General features: G+C 38.8%; 1 protein-coding gene and 1 pseudogene across 3 annotated transcripts in view; both read left to right on the top strand.

The window, feature by feature from the left end:
- SFMBT1 (Scm like with four mbt domains 1) overlaps positions 1-17,583 on the top strand; it is a 201,930-nt gene that overhangs the window by 131,992 nt on the left and 52,355 nt on the right. For all 3 annotated transcript variants that reach the window (XM_066350444.1, XM_066350445.1, XM_066350443.1), the window contains one exon: positions 6,409-6,649. In XM_066350444.1, the coding sequence (XP_066206541.1) occupies positions 6,409-6,649 (241 nt within the window). The remainder of the gene's footprint in view (positions 1-6,408; positions 6,650-17,583) is intronic.
- LOC136382409 (small ribosomal subunit protein uS2B-like) lies at positions 7,118-10,055 on the top strand (annotated as a pseudogene).

Raw genomic sequence — 17,583 nt, 5'->3', positions numbered from 1 at the left:
TAGCTTTTTTCTTTCAGTAATTGAAATATTTTACTTCACTTTCTTCTTGCTTTCATGGTTTCTCTTGGTTCCATGGTTTCTGAAGAGAAGTGTGATGTAATTTTTATCCTTGCTTCTCTATAGGTAGAGTGTTTTTTCTCCTCTGTCTACTTTCAATTTTTTGTCTTTGTTTCTTGCAGCTTGAATATGATATGACTAGGTATAGATATTTTTGGTTTTTATCCTGTTTGTTCTCTGGGCTTCTTGGATCTGTGCTTTGGTATCTGTTACTGATTTTGGGAATTCTCAGTGATTATTGCTTCAAATATTGTATTCTATTTCTCTCTTCTAGTATTCTCATTATATATATATTATACTTGTAATTATTCCACAATATTTTTTATATTTTATCTTTTTTACTCCTTTTCAGTTTTGTAAGTTTCTATTTTTTCCTAGCTCACTGATTCTTTCCTTGACTGAGCCCAGTCTCTTGCTGAAACCAGCAAAGGCATTCTTTTTTTTTTAGGATTTTATTTATTCATTTTAGAGAGGAGAGAGAGAGAAGGGGGAAGGAGCAGGAAGCATCAACTCCCATATATGCCTTGGCCAGGGAAGCCCTGGGTTTAGAACCAGTGACCTCAGTGTTCCAGGTCTACACTTTATCCACTGCACCACCATAGGCCAGGCACAGCAAAGGCATTCTTAATTTCTGTTACTATGTTTCTGGTTTCTAGCATTTCCTTTTGATTCTTTCTTGGAGTTTCTACTTCTATGCATCTGTTCTTGCATGTTCTCTTTTTTTCATTTGAGATTTGCTTTTTCAAAGCGGTCATTTAGCTGTAAATTTCCCTCTTGGCACCACTTTCGCTGCCTCTCATAAATTTTCATATGTTGTATTTTTGTTATTTATCTCAATGTATTTTCTAATTTCCTTTGTGATTTCTTCTTGAACCAATAGTAGTTCTCTGTTATCTGCGATTTCACTTTCCCCAGTTTAAGTTACCTGCAGTCAGTCACCTATGGTCCAAAAACGTACAATAGAAAATTGCAAAAACCAACAGTTCATAAGTTTTATTTATTTTTATTTTGTTATTTTTCATAAGTTTTAATTTGCCTGCTGTTCTGAGTAGCATGATGAACTTTTGTGCTATCCCATACCATTCCACCCCATCGCACCTTGGACATGAATCATCACTTTATGCAACTGGATATGCCACCTGCCTGTTAGTCACTTAGTAGCTTTCTTGGTTATCAGATTGACCATCATGGTCTTGCAATGCTTGTATTCAAATAATCCTTATTTTGCTTAATAATGCCATGGTCATATAACTTATTAAAGTATATTATTATAATTGTTCTATTTTATTATTGTTGTTGTTAACCTCTTACTATGCCTAATTTGTAAATTAAACTTTACTGTAGGTATGAACATATAGGAAAAAACAGTATATATAGGGTTTGGTACTATCCGTAGGTTAAGGCATCCACTGTGTGCCTTGGACATATCCCTCGTGGATAAAGGAGGTGGCTACTGTATTGATTAAGAGCGTGTCTTATCTCCACATATTTGTGAATTTCCTAGTTTTCCTTATGTTATTGCATTCCAGTTTTATTCCACTGTGATCAGAAAAGAAATTTTGAATGATTTCAATCTTTTTAAATTTGAAACTGTTTTGTGGCTTAACGTTATGGTCTGTCTTGGGAATTGTCCATGTGTACTTGAGAAGAATGTGTATTTTCTGTTGTTGAATGGAGTGTTCTGTTAATATATATATATAAATTCTCATTGGTTTATAGTCTTTATTTTGTGACAGAGACAGAGAGTCAGAGAGAGGGAGAGATAGGGACAAACAGACAGGAAGGAAGACAGATGAGAAGCATCAATTCTTTGTTGTGGCACCTTAGTTGTTCATTGATTTCTTTCTCATATGTGCCTTGACTGGGCACTACATCAGACTGAGTGACCCCTTCCTCAAGCCAGCGACATTGGGCTTAAGCTGACGAGCCTTGCTCAAACCAGATGAGCTCATGCTCAAGCCGGCAACCTCAGGGTCTCGAACCTGGGTCCTCAGCGTCCCAGTCCAACGCTCTATCCACTGCACCACCGCCTGTCTGGTCAGGCTGGTTTATAGTCTTTTTAAGTATTGTTTCCTTTCTGTCTGGTTGTTCTATCCATTATTGATTGTAGGGTACCAATTATTTTAGAGATTCGTATAACCTTGATATCAAACCTAACATGAATTTTTTAGGAAAGGAGAATTAGAGAGTAGTGTCACTCATGAAGATTGATTCATAAATGTCTACATACAAAATAATAGTAAACTGAATGTAGCTGTATTTAGAAAGGATAATACATTAATAACAAGTTGATTTTTCCAGGAATGCAAGGTGATTTAACATTTGACAATCACCTAGCATAATAATAGTAGCAGAATAAAGGAGAAAAATCTCACAATCATCTCAATATATAAAGAAAAATTAATGATAAAAATCCATACCCACCATGATAAAGCTTTAGCACACCATAGGAAATTTTTTAAACTTGGTATAAGTTATCTACCAAAAGAGCTACAGGAAATTTTATTAATAGTAGTATGATGCATATTTTCTTTTTAATACGGAGCAAGACAAAGATACTGATTAACATGGTTTCTATTTGATATTGTTCTGAAGGTTCTAATCAGTACAATTAAGTAAGAAAAACAGTAAAATGTATAAGAATTAGGAAAGAAAAAATATCATTATTTGCAGATAAATAATAATTTGCAGATATATTAATTAATGAGTTATTTTAGCAAGATTTTGGTACAAGATAGCATAAAAAATCTATTACATTTCTATAACAAAAAAGCCCCTGAAAGATGTGATTTACAATAACAAAAAAGTCAATTGGCTAGGAATAAATGTAACAAAAATTTGCAAAGATACTTCAAACCATTGTTGATATAAGTTAAAAAGTAGGAATAAACCTTGTTCATGTGATGGAAGACTCACTATTGTAAAGATGTCAGTTCTCTAAATAGAGCTGTATATTTTATGCAAACCAAGTCAAGTACCATCTCCCCCCAAAATAATCTAGGTAAAAATTGACAAGCTAATTCTAAAGTTTTTGTGGAATAGAAAGAAGCAAGGATTGCCATACAGCTAAAGAATAAGATGAGAAATCTTGCTGTAATAGATCTCAAGGTTAATTAAGGCAGTGTATTGCTCTTCTAAGGAAAAACAAGTCAGAAACACACTTGATTTATTATAGAGGTGGCAATTTACAGTGGTGAGGAAAGGTAGTAAGTAGGTCAATAGTATATACATTTTCAAACAAATAAAATGTGACTCATACCAAATATCATACACAGAGATTAATTCGAGATGGATATTGGTCCTCAATATGAAAGCCTTCTAGAAAATAATATAGTATGTTTTATGACCCATAACAGTAGGGAAAATTTTGTTTCAAAATATAGAAAACACTAACTTTTATAAAAAAGAGAAGCATTGATAAACTGTATTAAAGTTATGAACTTTTGTCCCTCAAACAGCAGTGTAGAAAAAGTGAAAAAATATTTGTAATACAACTAACTGACAAAGAACTGATGCTCACAGTATAGACTCAATAAAAAAATGACAAGAAACTTAGGCATTCCCAAAAGAAGAAATATAAATGCTTAAAAAATATAAAAGTTCTAAACTTTATTAATTAGAAAATGGAAATTAAAATCATAATGATATATACTACACACTTTCCAAAATGGTTAAAATGAAAATGACAAAAAAACACAAAAAATGTTGGTTAGAATGTTGGAGCAAAAGGATTTTTGCTACAGGGAGAGTAAATTGGTTTTAACCACTTTATAAAACAGTTTGACCATCTATTATAGAAATCCGGGTATGTATGCATCAAGAGACATACAAAAATATTCATATAATCATGGAAGTATTCTTTGTAGTTTTCCAAAACTGGAACAACCCAAAATGCCTACTATTAGTAGCATTAGAAAGGATAAATTGTGGCACATTTATTAAAATGGAATACTATGCAGCAATGAAAAGAAATAAACTACTGTTACATGCAACAGTATTTGAGTCTCATAAGCAATGTTGGAAAAGAGACACCCTGCACAGAAAAGCGTTCATACTGCATAATTCTAATAAGAGTGTGAAAACACATGCACTGTTAAACCACAGTGTTCTAATTCAGGAGAATGATTAACTTTCAGGAGTATAACAGGATGGTGATTAGAAGGGGGAAGAATTTTTACACAGAATGTGGGACTTGCCCTCTTGGCTCTCTCCTTTCCAGGATTCCCCTTACTTTCCAGTGGTTGTTATTACCACATTGCATTTCGTGGTAAGGTCTCCATAGTCTCCTCCAATGTGTGGCACTTTCTCATTCTTTATCTTTCATGACCTTGATACTTTCGAAGAACATATTACTTACCAGTTATTGTATAGAATATTCCTTAATTTAGTTTGGTTTTTCTCATGATTAGCTCAAATTTATGCAAATTTGGCAAAAATCATAAAAATGATTTTGTGCTTTTTTTTGTTTTATGAAATCAAGAATATATGATATTGATGTTTTCAGATTGATGATGGTAACTGTGATCAGTAATTAGGGTAGTTTCTGCCAGATTTATTCATTGTAATGTTACTGTTTTCCTCTTTGCAATTAATAAGAATAGTGTGTCTGGCCTCTGGTTGTACAATGAATAAAGCATCGACCTGGAATGTTGAGGTCGCTGGTTCGAAACCCCAGGCTTGCCTGGTCAAGGCACATATAAGAAGCAAGTATGAGTTAATGCTTCCTGCTCCTCCCCCTGATTTTCTTTCTCTCTCTCTCTCTTCTCTCTAAAATCAATAAATAAAATCTTAAAAAAAATAATATTGCAAGCCTGTCCTGTGATGGCTTAGTGCATAAAGCATTGACCTGGAATGCTGCTGTCGCTGGTTCTAAACCCGGGGCTCACCTGGTTAAGCACATATGAGAAGCAACTACTACAAATTGGTGCTTCCTGTTTCTCCCCACTCCCCCTTCCCTCTCTCTCCCCTCTCTTTAAAATCATTTTTTAAAAAAGAATATTGTAGGGAGAACCTTTGGGATAATGTAAATATGTATTAGTCATCACAGTTATTTTAACACTGACTCATGTTTCTTGCCTGCGGTGTTTATTTCTGTGGTTTTTGTTTAAAAGTGATTTTCTGTGTTCATTATTTTTCTCCATTTTTATTAATTTGTCTTTTATTCTAAAGAAGATCTGTCCCCTTTCCTCTTAATTATTTTTAACAGTATGAACTCATGGATATCTATGTCAATCTATGGATTATAATCCATTACTGTTCAAATTGTCCCACATATGACTATTGGGAGATACTTCTAGTTGGCTCTTATGTCCTTTCCAAGTGTCCCCATCAGTTTTGGAGCATTTCCATACTTTCTGGCGTGACCAGATATTCCTGGCTTGTAAGTGTTTCCCCACCGCACTAGAATTAGGGTAAGTTATTTCTCCAGGGAGCCCTTGTTCATTTTTTATTGAAGGTTGGTATTTAGAAATCAAGATTTGGAATCTAAATTTGCTATTGCTGCTGGGTATCCTTCTAGTTTCTGTCAGTTCACAGAACTAGGAAATATATATATATTAATATGTACATATGTACATACCTACATCTTTTTCTGTATCTCTCTATTTGTCTTCCTATCTGTCGGTAGTCATGACCTCTTTCAGATACCTTGATTACAGTTCAGCACCACCGGTTCATTCGCTTCTCCCCTCTTCCTTATTTTTACTTTTTTCTCCTGTGGTGAAAAACCTGTCTTTTGTCATCCACAATATATGGATTTATTTATTCTTAATATACACAACAGTGGTCCCAGAATTGCTAACCTATACTTTAATGACCTTGTAATTTATCATATAAATTAGGACACTTTTGAGAGAGAAAAGGGGCACTATTAATTATTACTCAAGGATAATAGGTATAAGCATAGCCTGTTTCAGAGAAATTAGGAAGTATGGCTTCCTACATATGGCACATATTATACTAATTTTTTATTATTATAGCTTGTTTTTTTCTCTTTTATAGAGTCATAAATTTTCTTTCAAATTATCTAGAAATCACTCTTAAAAACTTGTGTTGAAAGCTGTTAAAATAGTGAACATTTAGTGATTTATATACTTATTAGAAAACATTTTCTGTAATCATATTAGACTTCTGTGGTGAGAATATCGAATTCTGGTAAGATAGAGCAGAGCAGCGTTACTATTCCCTGTTTTGTTTGGATCACTGCTATAAGTTAGAATTGGAATTTCTTAGGTTTCCCTTGAGAAGATTTTATTGCATGTAGTGCTTCAAAATTGAAAATCTTAAGAATATCAGCCAAAGAAATACTGATTGAGATACTTGTCTGGTGGTTAATAACATTTCCTTGTTCAGGTGGACACACGTTTGCAAAATGGATTTGCTCCTGGGATGAAACTGGAAGTGATTGTGAAGACAGATCCTGAAACCTACTGGGTGGCCACCATCATTACCACCTGTGAGCAGTTGCTTCTCCTCCGCTATGATGGCTATGGGGAGGACCGCAGAGCAGACTTTTGGTGTGATATCAGGAAGGCTGACCTTTACCCCATCGGGTGGTGTGAGCAGAATAAGAAGACCCTCGAAGCCCCAGAAGGTAATAAAATGCTTCCTATCATGACACGATGTGATATTGCTGTAGAAAATCTTGTCCGTAATCTTGAAGTATTCAGTCCCTCATGCACATAGGTTTTTCTAACTTTTTTGGGGTTAACATTTTGGAGGAAAATATTTATAAGAAATAATGCACATTTCCTTATCTTTTAGAATTACTTTCTGTGCTCCATAAAACCTCAAGTTTTTGTTGCATTCATAGGGAGCATCAGTTACTTATTCTATAAGATTGTGAGGCTCTCTGAGTTTGAGATTTGTAGGGCTGGTTGTCTTGAGGTACATTGGGCCAGATTGATTCTCTCTCTCCTCTCACCCACAAGTGATTTGGGAGTTATAAACTTTTAAAATGAACCAACGGAAGCTTTCTTCCAGAAAAGAGCCCTACTGGGAGTAGAATCCAAATTCAGGGAGACAGAGACAACAGAACATAGAAAGAGAGGGTCTTATAAAGATGGGTAAAGGAAAGAGACACTGCGGATTTAAGACAGTACAGACCTTATATGTTCTTCTTTAAACTTCTTATTTTGGTATAATTTCAGATTTATAAAAAAGTTGCAAATATAGTATAGAAAATTCTTGGTGACTGCCAAGTTTCTCCAAATGTTGACATTTTACCAAATTTACTTTGTTCTTCTCCCTTCCTCTCTCTTTTCCCCTCTCTTACAAACCACATACACATACACCCATGCCTATGTACACATGCACGCTCTTGTCAAGAACCATTTGAGTCACTTGTAGACATGATGATATCTTTTACCCATAAGTACTTTAATGTATTCCTAAAAACAAGGACATTTATGAACATAGCAAAAATAACAAAATTGGGAAATTAACTTTGACATAATACTGTTATTTAATCTATAGACCATATTTAGTTTTTATTAGTAATTTTTCTTCTAAATTATGTGTTGTGTTTGGTTGTCATGTCTCACAAGATTTTTTAAATATGGAACAATTTCTCAAGTTTTTTTTTGGCTTTCATGACTTTGACATTTTTTAAAGGTACAGGACAATTTTCCCAATAATGTCCATTATGTTCCCGGCCAATAATATTACATCCCGTTTCTTTTCTTGGTCCAGGATTTGGTCCAGGTTCACACGTTTCATTTGGTTGCCAAATCTTTTTAGTTTACTTAACCTTTCTTTGTCTTTCTTGGTATTGAAGTTTCTGAAGACTATAAGACAGTTAGTTTTTAGAATGTTCCACAGTTTGTGTTAGTCTGATGTTTCCTTAAATTCAAATTGTGCACTTTTGGTAGGAAAAATACAGAAGTGATGTTGTGTCCTAGTACATCTTATCAGGAGACTCATGTAGTTAATTTGCCCTGTAACTGGTGGTGTTAACCTTCATCACTTGATTAAATTGGTATATACCAGATTTTCCCACATAAAAATTTCTTTTACCCTTTTATCAATAACTTAATAAGTATCTTGTGCAAAGATACTTTGAGATAAGTATATATCCCATTTCTCTTTAAACTTTTATCCACTATTTTAGCATCCATTGATAATTTTTATCTGAAGTAATTACTACTGTAATGATTACCAAATGGTTTTTTCTTACATTTCATAATTGGCTTTCTGTTATAGAAGGAGCTTTCCCTTTTCTTCTATTTACACACATATACTTATAAAGTATGTGCGTATTTATGTATCTATGTCAGTGGAGACTCATGATTATTTTATTTAATGGGTTGTAATGCTTTACTATCTTTTTTATTTTGATACTCAGATTGTCATAGATTTGGCCATTGGGCATTCCTTCAAACTGGCTAACATGTCCTTATGTTCCCATTATTCTTTCCTTTTTTTTTTTTACTTTTCCGAAGCTGGAAACGGGGAGGCAGTCAGACAGACTCCCGCATGCACCCGATCGGGATCCACCCGGCACGCCCACCAGGGGGCGATGCTCTGCCCATGCGGGGCGTCTCTCTGTCGCGACCAGAGCCACTCTAGCATCTGGGGCAGAGGCCAAGGAGCCATCCCCAGCGCCCGGGCCATCTTTTTGCTCCAGTGGAGCCTTGGCTGCGGGAGGGGAAGAGAGAGACAGAGAGGAAGGGGGGGGGTGGAGAAGCAGATGGGCGCCTCTCCTGTGTGCCCTGGCCGGGAATTGAACCCGGGACTCCTGCACGCCAGGCCGATGCTCTACCATGAGCCAACCAGCCAGGGCCTGTTCCCATTATTCTTTGAATAGTTTCTCGTATTTTGGATCAAGAAGCTTTCCCCTGCCTCATCCTTGAAATTAGACATTTTTTCCCAAGAAGTCTTGGTTTCTTTTGGTGAAAGGGATATTTAGAAATGAGGATCTGGGGGTTAGTGTTCTGAGGGTATCGGTGGGCTTCTAAGTGGTCATATTTTTAACATTTTGTGGGGGAGTGATCAATGTAAGAGGAAGTTAGAGACATGAAGCTACTTGGCTTAGCGTCTCATTTTAAGAGTATAGGAAAATTCATCTTATTTAAACATGAACAACAGACAAAAACAATGCTTTTAGTTGAATCTCATACAAATGTATTACAAGAAAGAGAGAGAGAGAGAGAAAAGGATAGAATAAAATCCTTCCAGAGAAACAGAACCACAGAAGAGATAAACACTATCAAATGAAAAACATTTCAAAACAAGCTAAAAGAAAATAGTAGCCCTTTCACACTACCCAGAGAAGGGCCCATACAACATTGTTCTTGATTCCCACATAACTTAAAGGAAACTTTCACAGTGTCCAGTGCCCTCAATGTCCTGCAAATGAAGGAGGAGGATGTCCTCAAAGTCCTTGCAGCAGGAATCCACTTAAGTGGCACCAATCTTGACTTCAAAATGGAACAGTACATCTACAAGAAGAGGAGTGATGATGTCTATACCGTAAATCTGAAGAGAACCTGGGAGAAGCTTCTGCTGGCAGCTCCTACCATTGTTGCCATTGAAAAACCCCCTGATGTCAGTGTCATATTACCCAGGAATACTGGCCAGTGACTTGTGCTGAAGTTTACTACTGCTCCTGCTGCTGGAGCCTCTTCTACTGCTGTCCACTTCACTCCTGGAACCTTCACTAACCATATCCAGGCAGCCTTCTGGGAGCTGACGCTTCTGGTGGTTCCTGATCCCAGGGCTGACCACCAGCCTCTCATAGAGGCATCCTCTGTTAACCTACCTTTGCTCTATGATATGAAGACTCTTTTCTGCATTATGTGGTCATTGTCATCCCTTGCAACAATGAGAGGGCTCACCCAGTGGATCTGATGTGATGGATGCTGGTCCAGGAAGTTCTGTGCAGGCATAGCACCATCTCCCATGAACACTCATAGAATGTCATGCCTGATCTCTACTACTACAGAAATCATGAAGAGATTGAAAAGGAAAAGCAGGAAAGATCCCAGATGGTGGTAAAGTAGGTGGATGCTACACTCACCTACCGAGAACCAAACTGAAATTATAACTAAATTATAGAATAATCATTTTGAACAACCATCTGAAGACTAGCTGATGAGAAGTCTTATAATCAAGAATTTACAGAATAAGCCACATTAAGACTGGTAGGAAGGGCAGAGACACAAAAAAGGCTGGCCATACTCCCACAAGTGGTAGTTGAGGTTCCAGAGGGCTATCTCAACTGTGGGGGGAATCCCAGGCTGGGCTCCCCAATCCAGAGCACCAGATCAGGGAGGAGGTGCCCATATAACAGGGGTCGGGAACCTATGGCTCGTGAGCCAGATGTGGCTCTTTTGATGGCTGCATCTGGCTCGCAGACAAATCTTTAATAAAAAAAAAATAATGTTAAAAATAAAAAACATTCTCATGTATTACAATCCATTCATTTCCTACTGCTCATGTTCATGGTTGTGGGTGGCTGGAGCCAATCACAGCCGTCATCTGGGACAACACCAGATTTTTATTAGATAATGCGTAATGTACACAGGTCGTTGTATGGCTCTCACGGAATTACATTTTAAAATATGTGGCATTCGTGGCTCTCTCAGCCAAAAAGTTCCCGACCCCTGCCATATAACATTCATCTCTGAAAATCATAAGGGATTCTATCTGCCAGGAGAGATAGCTAGAGACACAGGCACCCTCTTAAAGGGCCAATACACAAAATTTTGTTCAGAGCCATTCACCCTGGGCTCTGGCAGAGGTAGGGCAAAGCAGACTAGAGTTGCATGAGGAGAGCCTGGAGTTTGAGGAGAGCTGAAGCGACAGCCACCATGATCCCTATGCTGAGCATTTTCCAGTACTACCAACTCCATCTTTCTTCTGTGGAGCACTCCCATCCAAGCTACATCAGCCTGGGGGAAAGCAACAGCCCCACCCTCTGGACTCCCTCTCACCCCACACTGTGGAGCTTACATCCTGCTGAGGAGTCAGCTGCCTTGGCCAGGGGGTAGAGATCTGGGCAGATTTAGGAGGTGTCAGTGACTGAGTTGTGTGGCCTTGAAGTGGGGGCCATTCTCCCCACTTTCCATGAACCTGAGAGTCACTTCTCCCTCACAGGAGATCCTGTAGAACCATCTAACAGGCTTCCAGAAGACCCATTTTCTGGGCTCCAGCTCACACCTGACTGCTAGTGGCTCCATCTGCTGAGGTCAGGGCAAAATCTGGGACAGACTGAATGGCATGGCTCTAGGGTTGGAGTCACGCCTCCCACCTTCCTCAAAGCCTGACCAGCACATCCCCTTCATGGCAATACCCTAGCCTCATCCTCATCTTACCTGAAGACTCACCCTGCAGACTCTTCTCCTGGCAGAATATAGAACAGGGGGATCAGGACAGGGGCCATGTTTCCTTTGCACACCAGACTAGAGCAGAGCCTTCCCTTCACGCAGCCAAATCTTCATCTGCTTAAGCCTGATAAACTGCTGGCCTCACCCTGATGACTCTCTGCAACCCTGCCCCAATACAAAGGTGTGCGAGCATCCAACAGGTGGCAGCTACACTTGGGATATCCAGAGACATTTGTTGAATGGCTTCAGATCTAGCACTGGCACTAAGTTGGAACCTGTATCAATCTGGTGAATACCACTGACCCCCTATATGGTGACTCACGAGAACCTAACTCACACAACTTGAGTACAGCTAGAAGCTCTTTCAGTGACTGAGCCTTACAGGCAGCCAGGAGGCAGAGGATATGGAGAAGATCTCACCTTGGGACTTTTGCTGACCTGCCCCTGAACCCAGTGCTAGTAAAAGTGGGCCTTGGTGCACAGCTTGGTGCTTCTCACATGAATGCAGGCCCAGCAGAGGCAACCAGAAACGGTGGATCACTTTGTAGCTCCAGACAGGTTGCTGAGGGCCATTCACAGGCAGTGTCTTTCATGGGCCTTCACCAGGTTCCCTCCCAAAAGCTCCAGAACTAGCACACCCAGTGGCCAACTTCAGACATCAGGGTAGGATCCAACAAGTTTCACAAGCAGCATACCCAGAGGGAGATCTCCGCAGGCACCAAACCCTGCTGTGACAAATTCCATTTTGTGTGGTCATTATCTGCACAGCAGCTCACAGCTGTGTTCGGGATTGAACCTCACAGCCAGATAGCCCGAAGGTTGATTCCATGCATGAACAAGCCAATAGCAAACAAGATTCAATTACAACAGGAGGGCCCACATAACCCACACAAGGGACATTCCTTGAGCAGATAGCTTAAGTGATCAAGGAAACTGCACCACCAGACCCCACAGGATGCCTATTACATTAAGCCATCCACGAAAACTGGGAGTCCTAGCAGATCTAGCTAACACACAGAAACAAACACAAAGAGGCAGCCAAAACAGGGAGACAAAGAAACAGGCCCCAAATGAAAGAATAAGAGAAATATCCAGAAAAAGAGCTAAATGAAATGGAGGCAAGCAATTTATCAGATATAAAGTTCAAAATGATTATAGGGATGCTCAACAGCATGATAAAGGACATAGAATGTAACAAAAGGAACAGTAATGGAGACTATAATATCTGAAATGAAGAATATATTACAAGGAATTAACAGTAGCTAGATGAAGCAGAGGATTGAATAAGTAAGTGATTTGGAAGACAAGGTAGGAAAAAATACCCAATCAGAGCAGGAAAAATAAAAAAGAATTAAAAAAAATGAGGATAGCTTAAAGAACCTTTGGGGAAAAAATGACATGTTACAACATCTGCATCATAGGTGTACAGAGGAGAAAAGAGAGAGCAAGAGATCAAGAACCTATTTGCAAAAATAATGACCAAAAATATTCCTAACCTGTTGAAGGAAAAATACACACAAGTCCAGGAAGCACAGAGAGTTCTAAACAAAATGAACCCAAAGAGACCCAAACCAAGGCACATCATAATTAAAATGGCAAAAGTTAAAGACAAAGAGAGCATCTTAAAAGCCCCAAGAGAAAAAACAGTTAATTACTTACTAGAGAGCTCTCATTAGACTGTCAGTTGATTTCTCAACAGAAACATTTCAGGCCAGAAGGGATTGGCATGAAATAGTTAAAGTGATGAAAAGCTAGGACCTACCACCAATACTACTTTATCCAACAATGCTATCATTTAATATTGAAGGAGAAGTAAAGAGCTTCCCAGACAAGAAAACCTAAATGAGTTAGTTACCACCAAACCAGTATTACAAGATGTTCAAGGGAAAGAAGGAAGGGGAGAGGGATAGGAAGGGAGGACACATGATGAAAAGAGAGGGGCAGAGGAAGGGAAGAGAAGAGAGGAGGAGGAGGAAGAAGACGACAGAGGAACATAGTTAAAAGAATAAAAGTTCAATAAATATGTACCTATCAATAATCACTTTAAATGTAAATAGCTTAAATGTTCCAATCAAAAGACATAGGGTAGACCTGACCAGGCGGTGGTGCGGTGGATAGAGCGTCAGACTGGTATGCAGAGGACCCAGGTTCGAGACCCCGAGGTCGCCAGCTTGAGTGTGGGCTCATCTGGTTTGAGCAAAAAAACAACAAAAAACCCACCAGCTTGAGCCCAAGGTCGCTGGCTCTAGCAGGGGGGTTACTTGGTCTGCTGAAGGCCCGCGGTCAAGGCACATATGAGAAAGCAATCAATGAACAACTAAGGTGTTGCAACGCGCAATGAAAAACTAATGATTGATGCTTCTCATCTCTCTCCGTTCCTGTCTGTCTGTCCCTGTCTATCCCTCTCTCTGACTCACTCTCTGTCTCTGTAAAAAAAAAAAAAAAAAAGACATAGGATAACTGAATGGATAAGAAAACAAAGACTCATATATATGCTGTCTACAAGAGACCCACCTCAGAATGAACTATACGTAGAGACAAAATAAAGGGATGGAAAAAGATATTTCATGCAATGTAAAGGAAAAAAAATGCTGAGGTAACAATACTTCTATCTGACAAAACAGACTTTAAAACAAAGCTAATAGCAAGAAAAAAGGACAATATGATGATAAAGGGAACAAAGAAGAGGATATAACCCTTGTAAACATATATGCACCCTATATAAGAGCATCCAAATATGTAAAGTAAATCTTGATGGACATAAAGGGAGAGAGCAACAGCACTACAGTCATAGTAGGAAATTTTAACACCCCATTGACATCAACAGATAGATCTTCCAGACAGAAAAACAGGAAATGGTGACATTAAATGACACACTAGATCAGATGGATTTAATTCAGGGGTCTCAAACTCAACTCAGCATGTGGGCTGCAGAGCAAGATCACAGCCGTTCGGCAGGCCGCACTAGGTCTACAAAAGGCAACTGTTACGCAACACTTTTCTCACTGCAGTTGAAAACAAAAAAAAAATCAGTACAAAATTGTTCGGCAGGCTGCATGTGGCCCGCGGGCTGCGAGTTTGAGACCCCTGATTTAATTGATATCTTCAGAGCACTCACCCCAAAGCAGCACAATATATATATATTTTTCTTTTTTTTTTAATTTTTTAAGTGTATTTGATATCACATTGACAGAATCAATTTTTTTATTTTATTCATTTTAGAGAGGAGAGAGAATGTGTGTGAAAGAGAGAGAGAAAGGGGGGAGGAGCAGGAAGCATCAACTCCCATATGTGCCTTGACCAGACAAGTGCAGGGTTTTGAACCGGAGACCTCAGTGTTCCCAGGTCAACACTTTATCCACTGCGCCACCACAGGTCAGGCAATATATATATTTTTTCATGTGCACATGGAACATTTTTTAGGATACAAATAGCTTGACTAGGCAGTGGCGTAGTGGATAGAGTGTTGGACTGGGACGTGGAGGACCCAAGTTCGAAACCTCAAGGTCGCCAGCTTGAGTACAAGCTCATCCGGCTTGAGTGCAGGCTCACCAGCTTGATTACAGGGTAACTGGCTTGAGCATGGGATTATACACATGACCGCATGGTCGCTGACTTGAGCCGAAAGGTCGCTGGCTTGAACCCAAAGTCACTGACTTGAACAAGGGGTCATTTGCTCTGCTGAAGCCTCCCCCCGCCCCCGTCAAGGCACACATGAGAAAGCAGTCAATGAACAAAGGTGCCGCAGTGAAGAATTGATGCTTCTCATCTCTCTCCCTTCCTGTCTCTCTGTCCGATCTGTCCTGTTCTCTGTCTCACTCTCTGTCCCTGTCACAAAAGAAAAAAGAAAAGAAAATACAAATAAGTAGAAGCATATACCATGTTTATGGATAGAGAGAATTAACATCATTAAAATGTCCATACTACCCAAAGTCATCTGTAGACTCAGCACAATTCCTATTGAGATTACCAGTGGTGTATTTTATTCTAATATATTCCAGGAACAAATATTCTAAAACTTTCTAAGGAACCACAAAAGACACTCAAATAACCATAGCATTCTTGAGAAATAAGAACAAAGTTGGTGGAATCATGCTACCTGATATCAAACTATACTAAAGGACCATAGTAGTCAAAACAGATTGGTACTAGTATAAAAACAGACATATAGATCAATGGAACAGAATAGAGTCCAGAAATAAACTCATACCTTTATAGTTAATAAATATTTAACAAAGGAGGCAAGAATATACAACGGGGTAAAAATAGTCTATTCAATAGATGGTATTAAGAAAATTGGACAGATACATGCTAAACATAAAATCAGACAACTTACTTACACCATACACAGAAATAAACTCAAAATGTATTAACCCTTTGAGTAGTATGAACATTCATGTATGTCCTTGTGCCTTCTGACCATCCAGAGTATGATCAATTTATTTTTAAAATGTGTAAGGCAGCCCTGGCCAGTTGGCTCAGAGGTAGAGCGTCGGCCTGGCGTGCAGGAGTCCCAGGTTCGATTCCCGGCCAGGGCACACAGGAGAAGTGCCCATCTACTTCTCCACCCCTCCCCCTCTCCTTCCTCTTTGTCTCTCTCTTCCCCTCCCACAGCCGAGGCTCCACTGGAGCAAAGTTGGCCCGGGTGCTGAGGATGGCTCCATGGCCTCTGCCTCAGGAGCTAGAATGGCTCTGGTAGCAACAGAGCAATGCCCTGGATGGGCAGAGCATTGCCCCCTGGTGGGCCTGCCGGGTGGATCCCGGTCAGGCGAATGCAGGAGTCCGACTGCCTCCATGTTTCCAACTTCAGAAAAAAAAAATGTGTAAGGCAACGTTAAAAAAAAAGGCAAATGTACTCGTTTCCATAAATTGGTTTTCAAACCAACATGATTTTAAGTTAATAAAAGTGTAACTGGAACTAATTTCATTTTTTGGAAAAAACTCACTCCCAGGGGTCAGTGAGCATGAAAAAACTTACTACTCAAAGGGACAAAGACGGAAATGTTAGACTCAAAACCATAAAAATTCTAGAAGAAAGCATGGAAAGTAAAATCTCAGGTATTTCTCATAGCAGTATTATTTCTTATATATATCTCCTTAGGCAAAGGAAATAAAAGAAAAAATAAATGGGACTACATCAAACTAAAATGTTTTTGCACAGCAAAGGAAACCATCAACAAAATGAAAAGGCATCCCACTTAATGGGAGAACATATACATCTGATGATAAGGGGTTATTAATATCCAGAATTTATAAAGTATGTATAAAACTCAACACCAAAATAATAATAATTCAATTAAAAAATGGGCAAAGGATCTGAATAGATACTTCTCCAAACAGGACAGACAGATGTCCAATAGACATATGAAAAGATTCTCAAGGTCACTAATCATTGTAGAAATGCAAATTAAAACCACAATGACATACCACCTCTTGCCTTTCAGAATGACTGTCATCAATAAATCAACAAAAAAGTGTTGAGGATGTGGACAAAAGGGAACCCTTGTGCACTGTTGATGGGAATGCAAATTGATGCAGCCACTGTGGAAAACAGTATAGAGTTTCTTTAAAAAATTGAAAATGGATCTGCCTTATGACCCAGTGATTCCAGTTCTGGGTATATAGCCAAAGAAACCAGAAACACTAATTTGAAAGAATATATGCATACCTATGTTCATTGCAGCATTATTTACAATATCCAAGATTTGGAAGCAGCCCGAGTGTCCATCAGTAGAGTGGATATAAAGAGCTGTGGTACATTTACACGAAGAAATAGTATTCAGTTCTAGAAAAGGAGAAAGTCTTACCTTTTGCTGCAGCATGGATTGACCTGGAGAGTATTATCGTAAATGAAATAAGACAGAGAAAGACAAATACTATATGGTTTCTCTTGTATGTGGAATCGAATAAGCAAAATAAACTAACAAACAAAATAGAAACAGACTTACAGATACAGAGGATAGACTGACAGCTGTCAGAGGAGGGAGGGTGTGGGGATTGGGTGAAGAAGGTGAAGGAATTAAGAAAACAACACAACTGTATGATGATTGGCAGAGGGAAGACGGTGGAAGAGGGAAAAGGGGATAAATGGTGGCTGCAAGGGACTTGATTGTGTGGTGAATACACGACTCAGTGTGCAGATGATGTGTTATAGAGTTGTACACTTAAAACTGGTATGGTTTTATTAGTCAATGTCACCACA

The sequence above is a fragment of the Saccopteryx leptura genome, chromosome 10 (assembly GCF_036850995.1).
Source record: "Saccopteryx leptura isolate mSacLep1 chromosome 10, mSacLep1_pri_phased_curated, whole genome shotgun sequence".
Lineage (NCBI taxonomy): Eukaryota > Metazoa > Chordata > Mammalia > Chiroptera > Emballonuridae > Saccopteryx > Saccopteryx leptura.
Note: the sequence above shows the minus strand (reverse complement) of the source record. Positions and strands in the feature narration are given on the sequence as shown.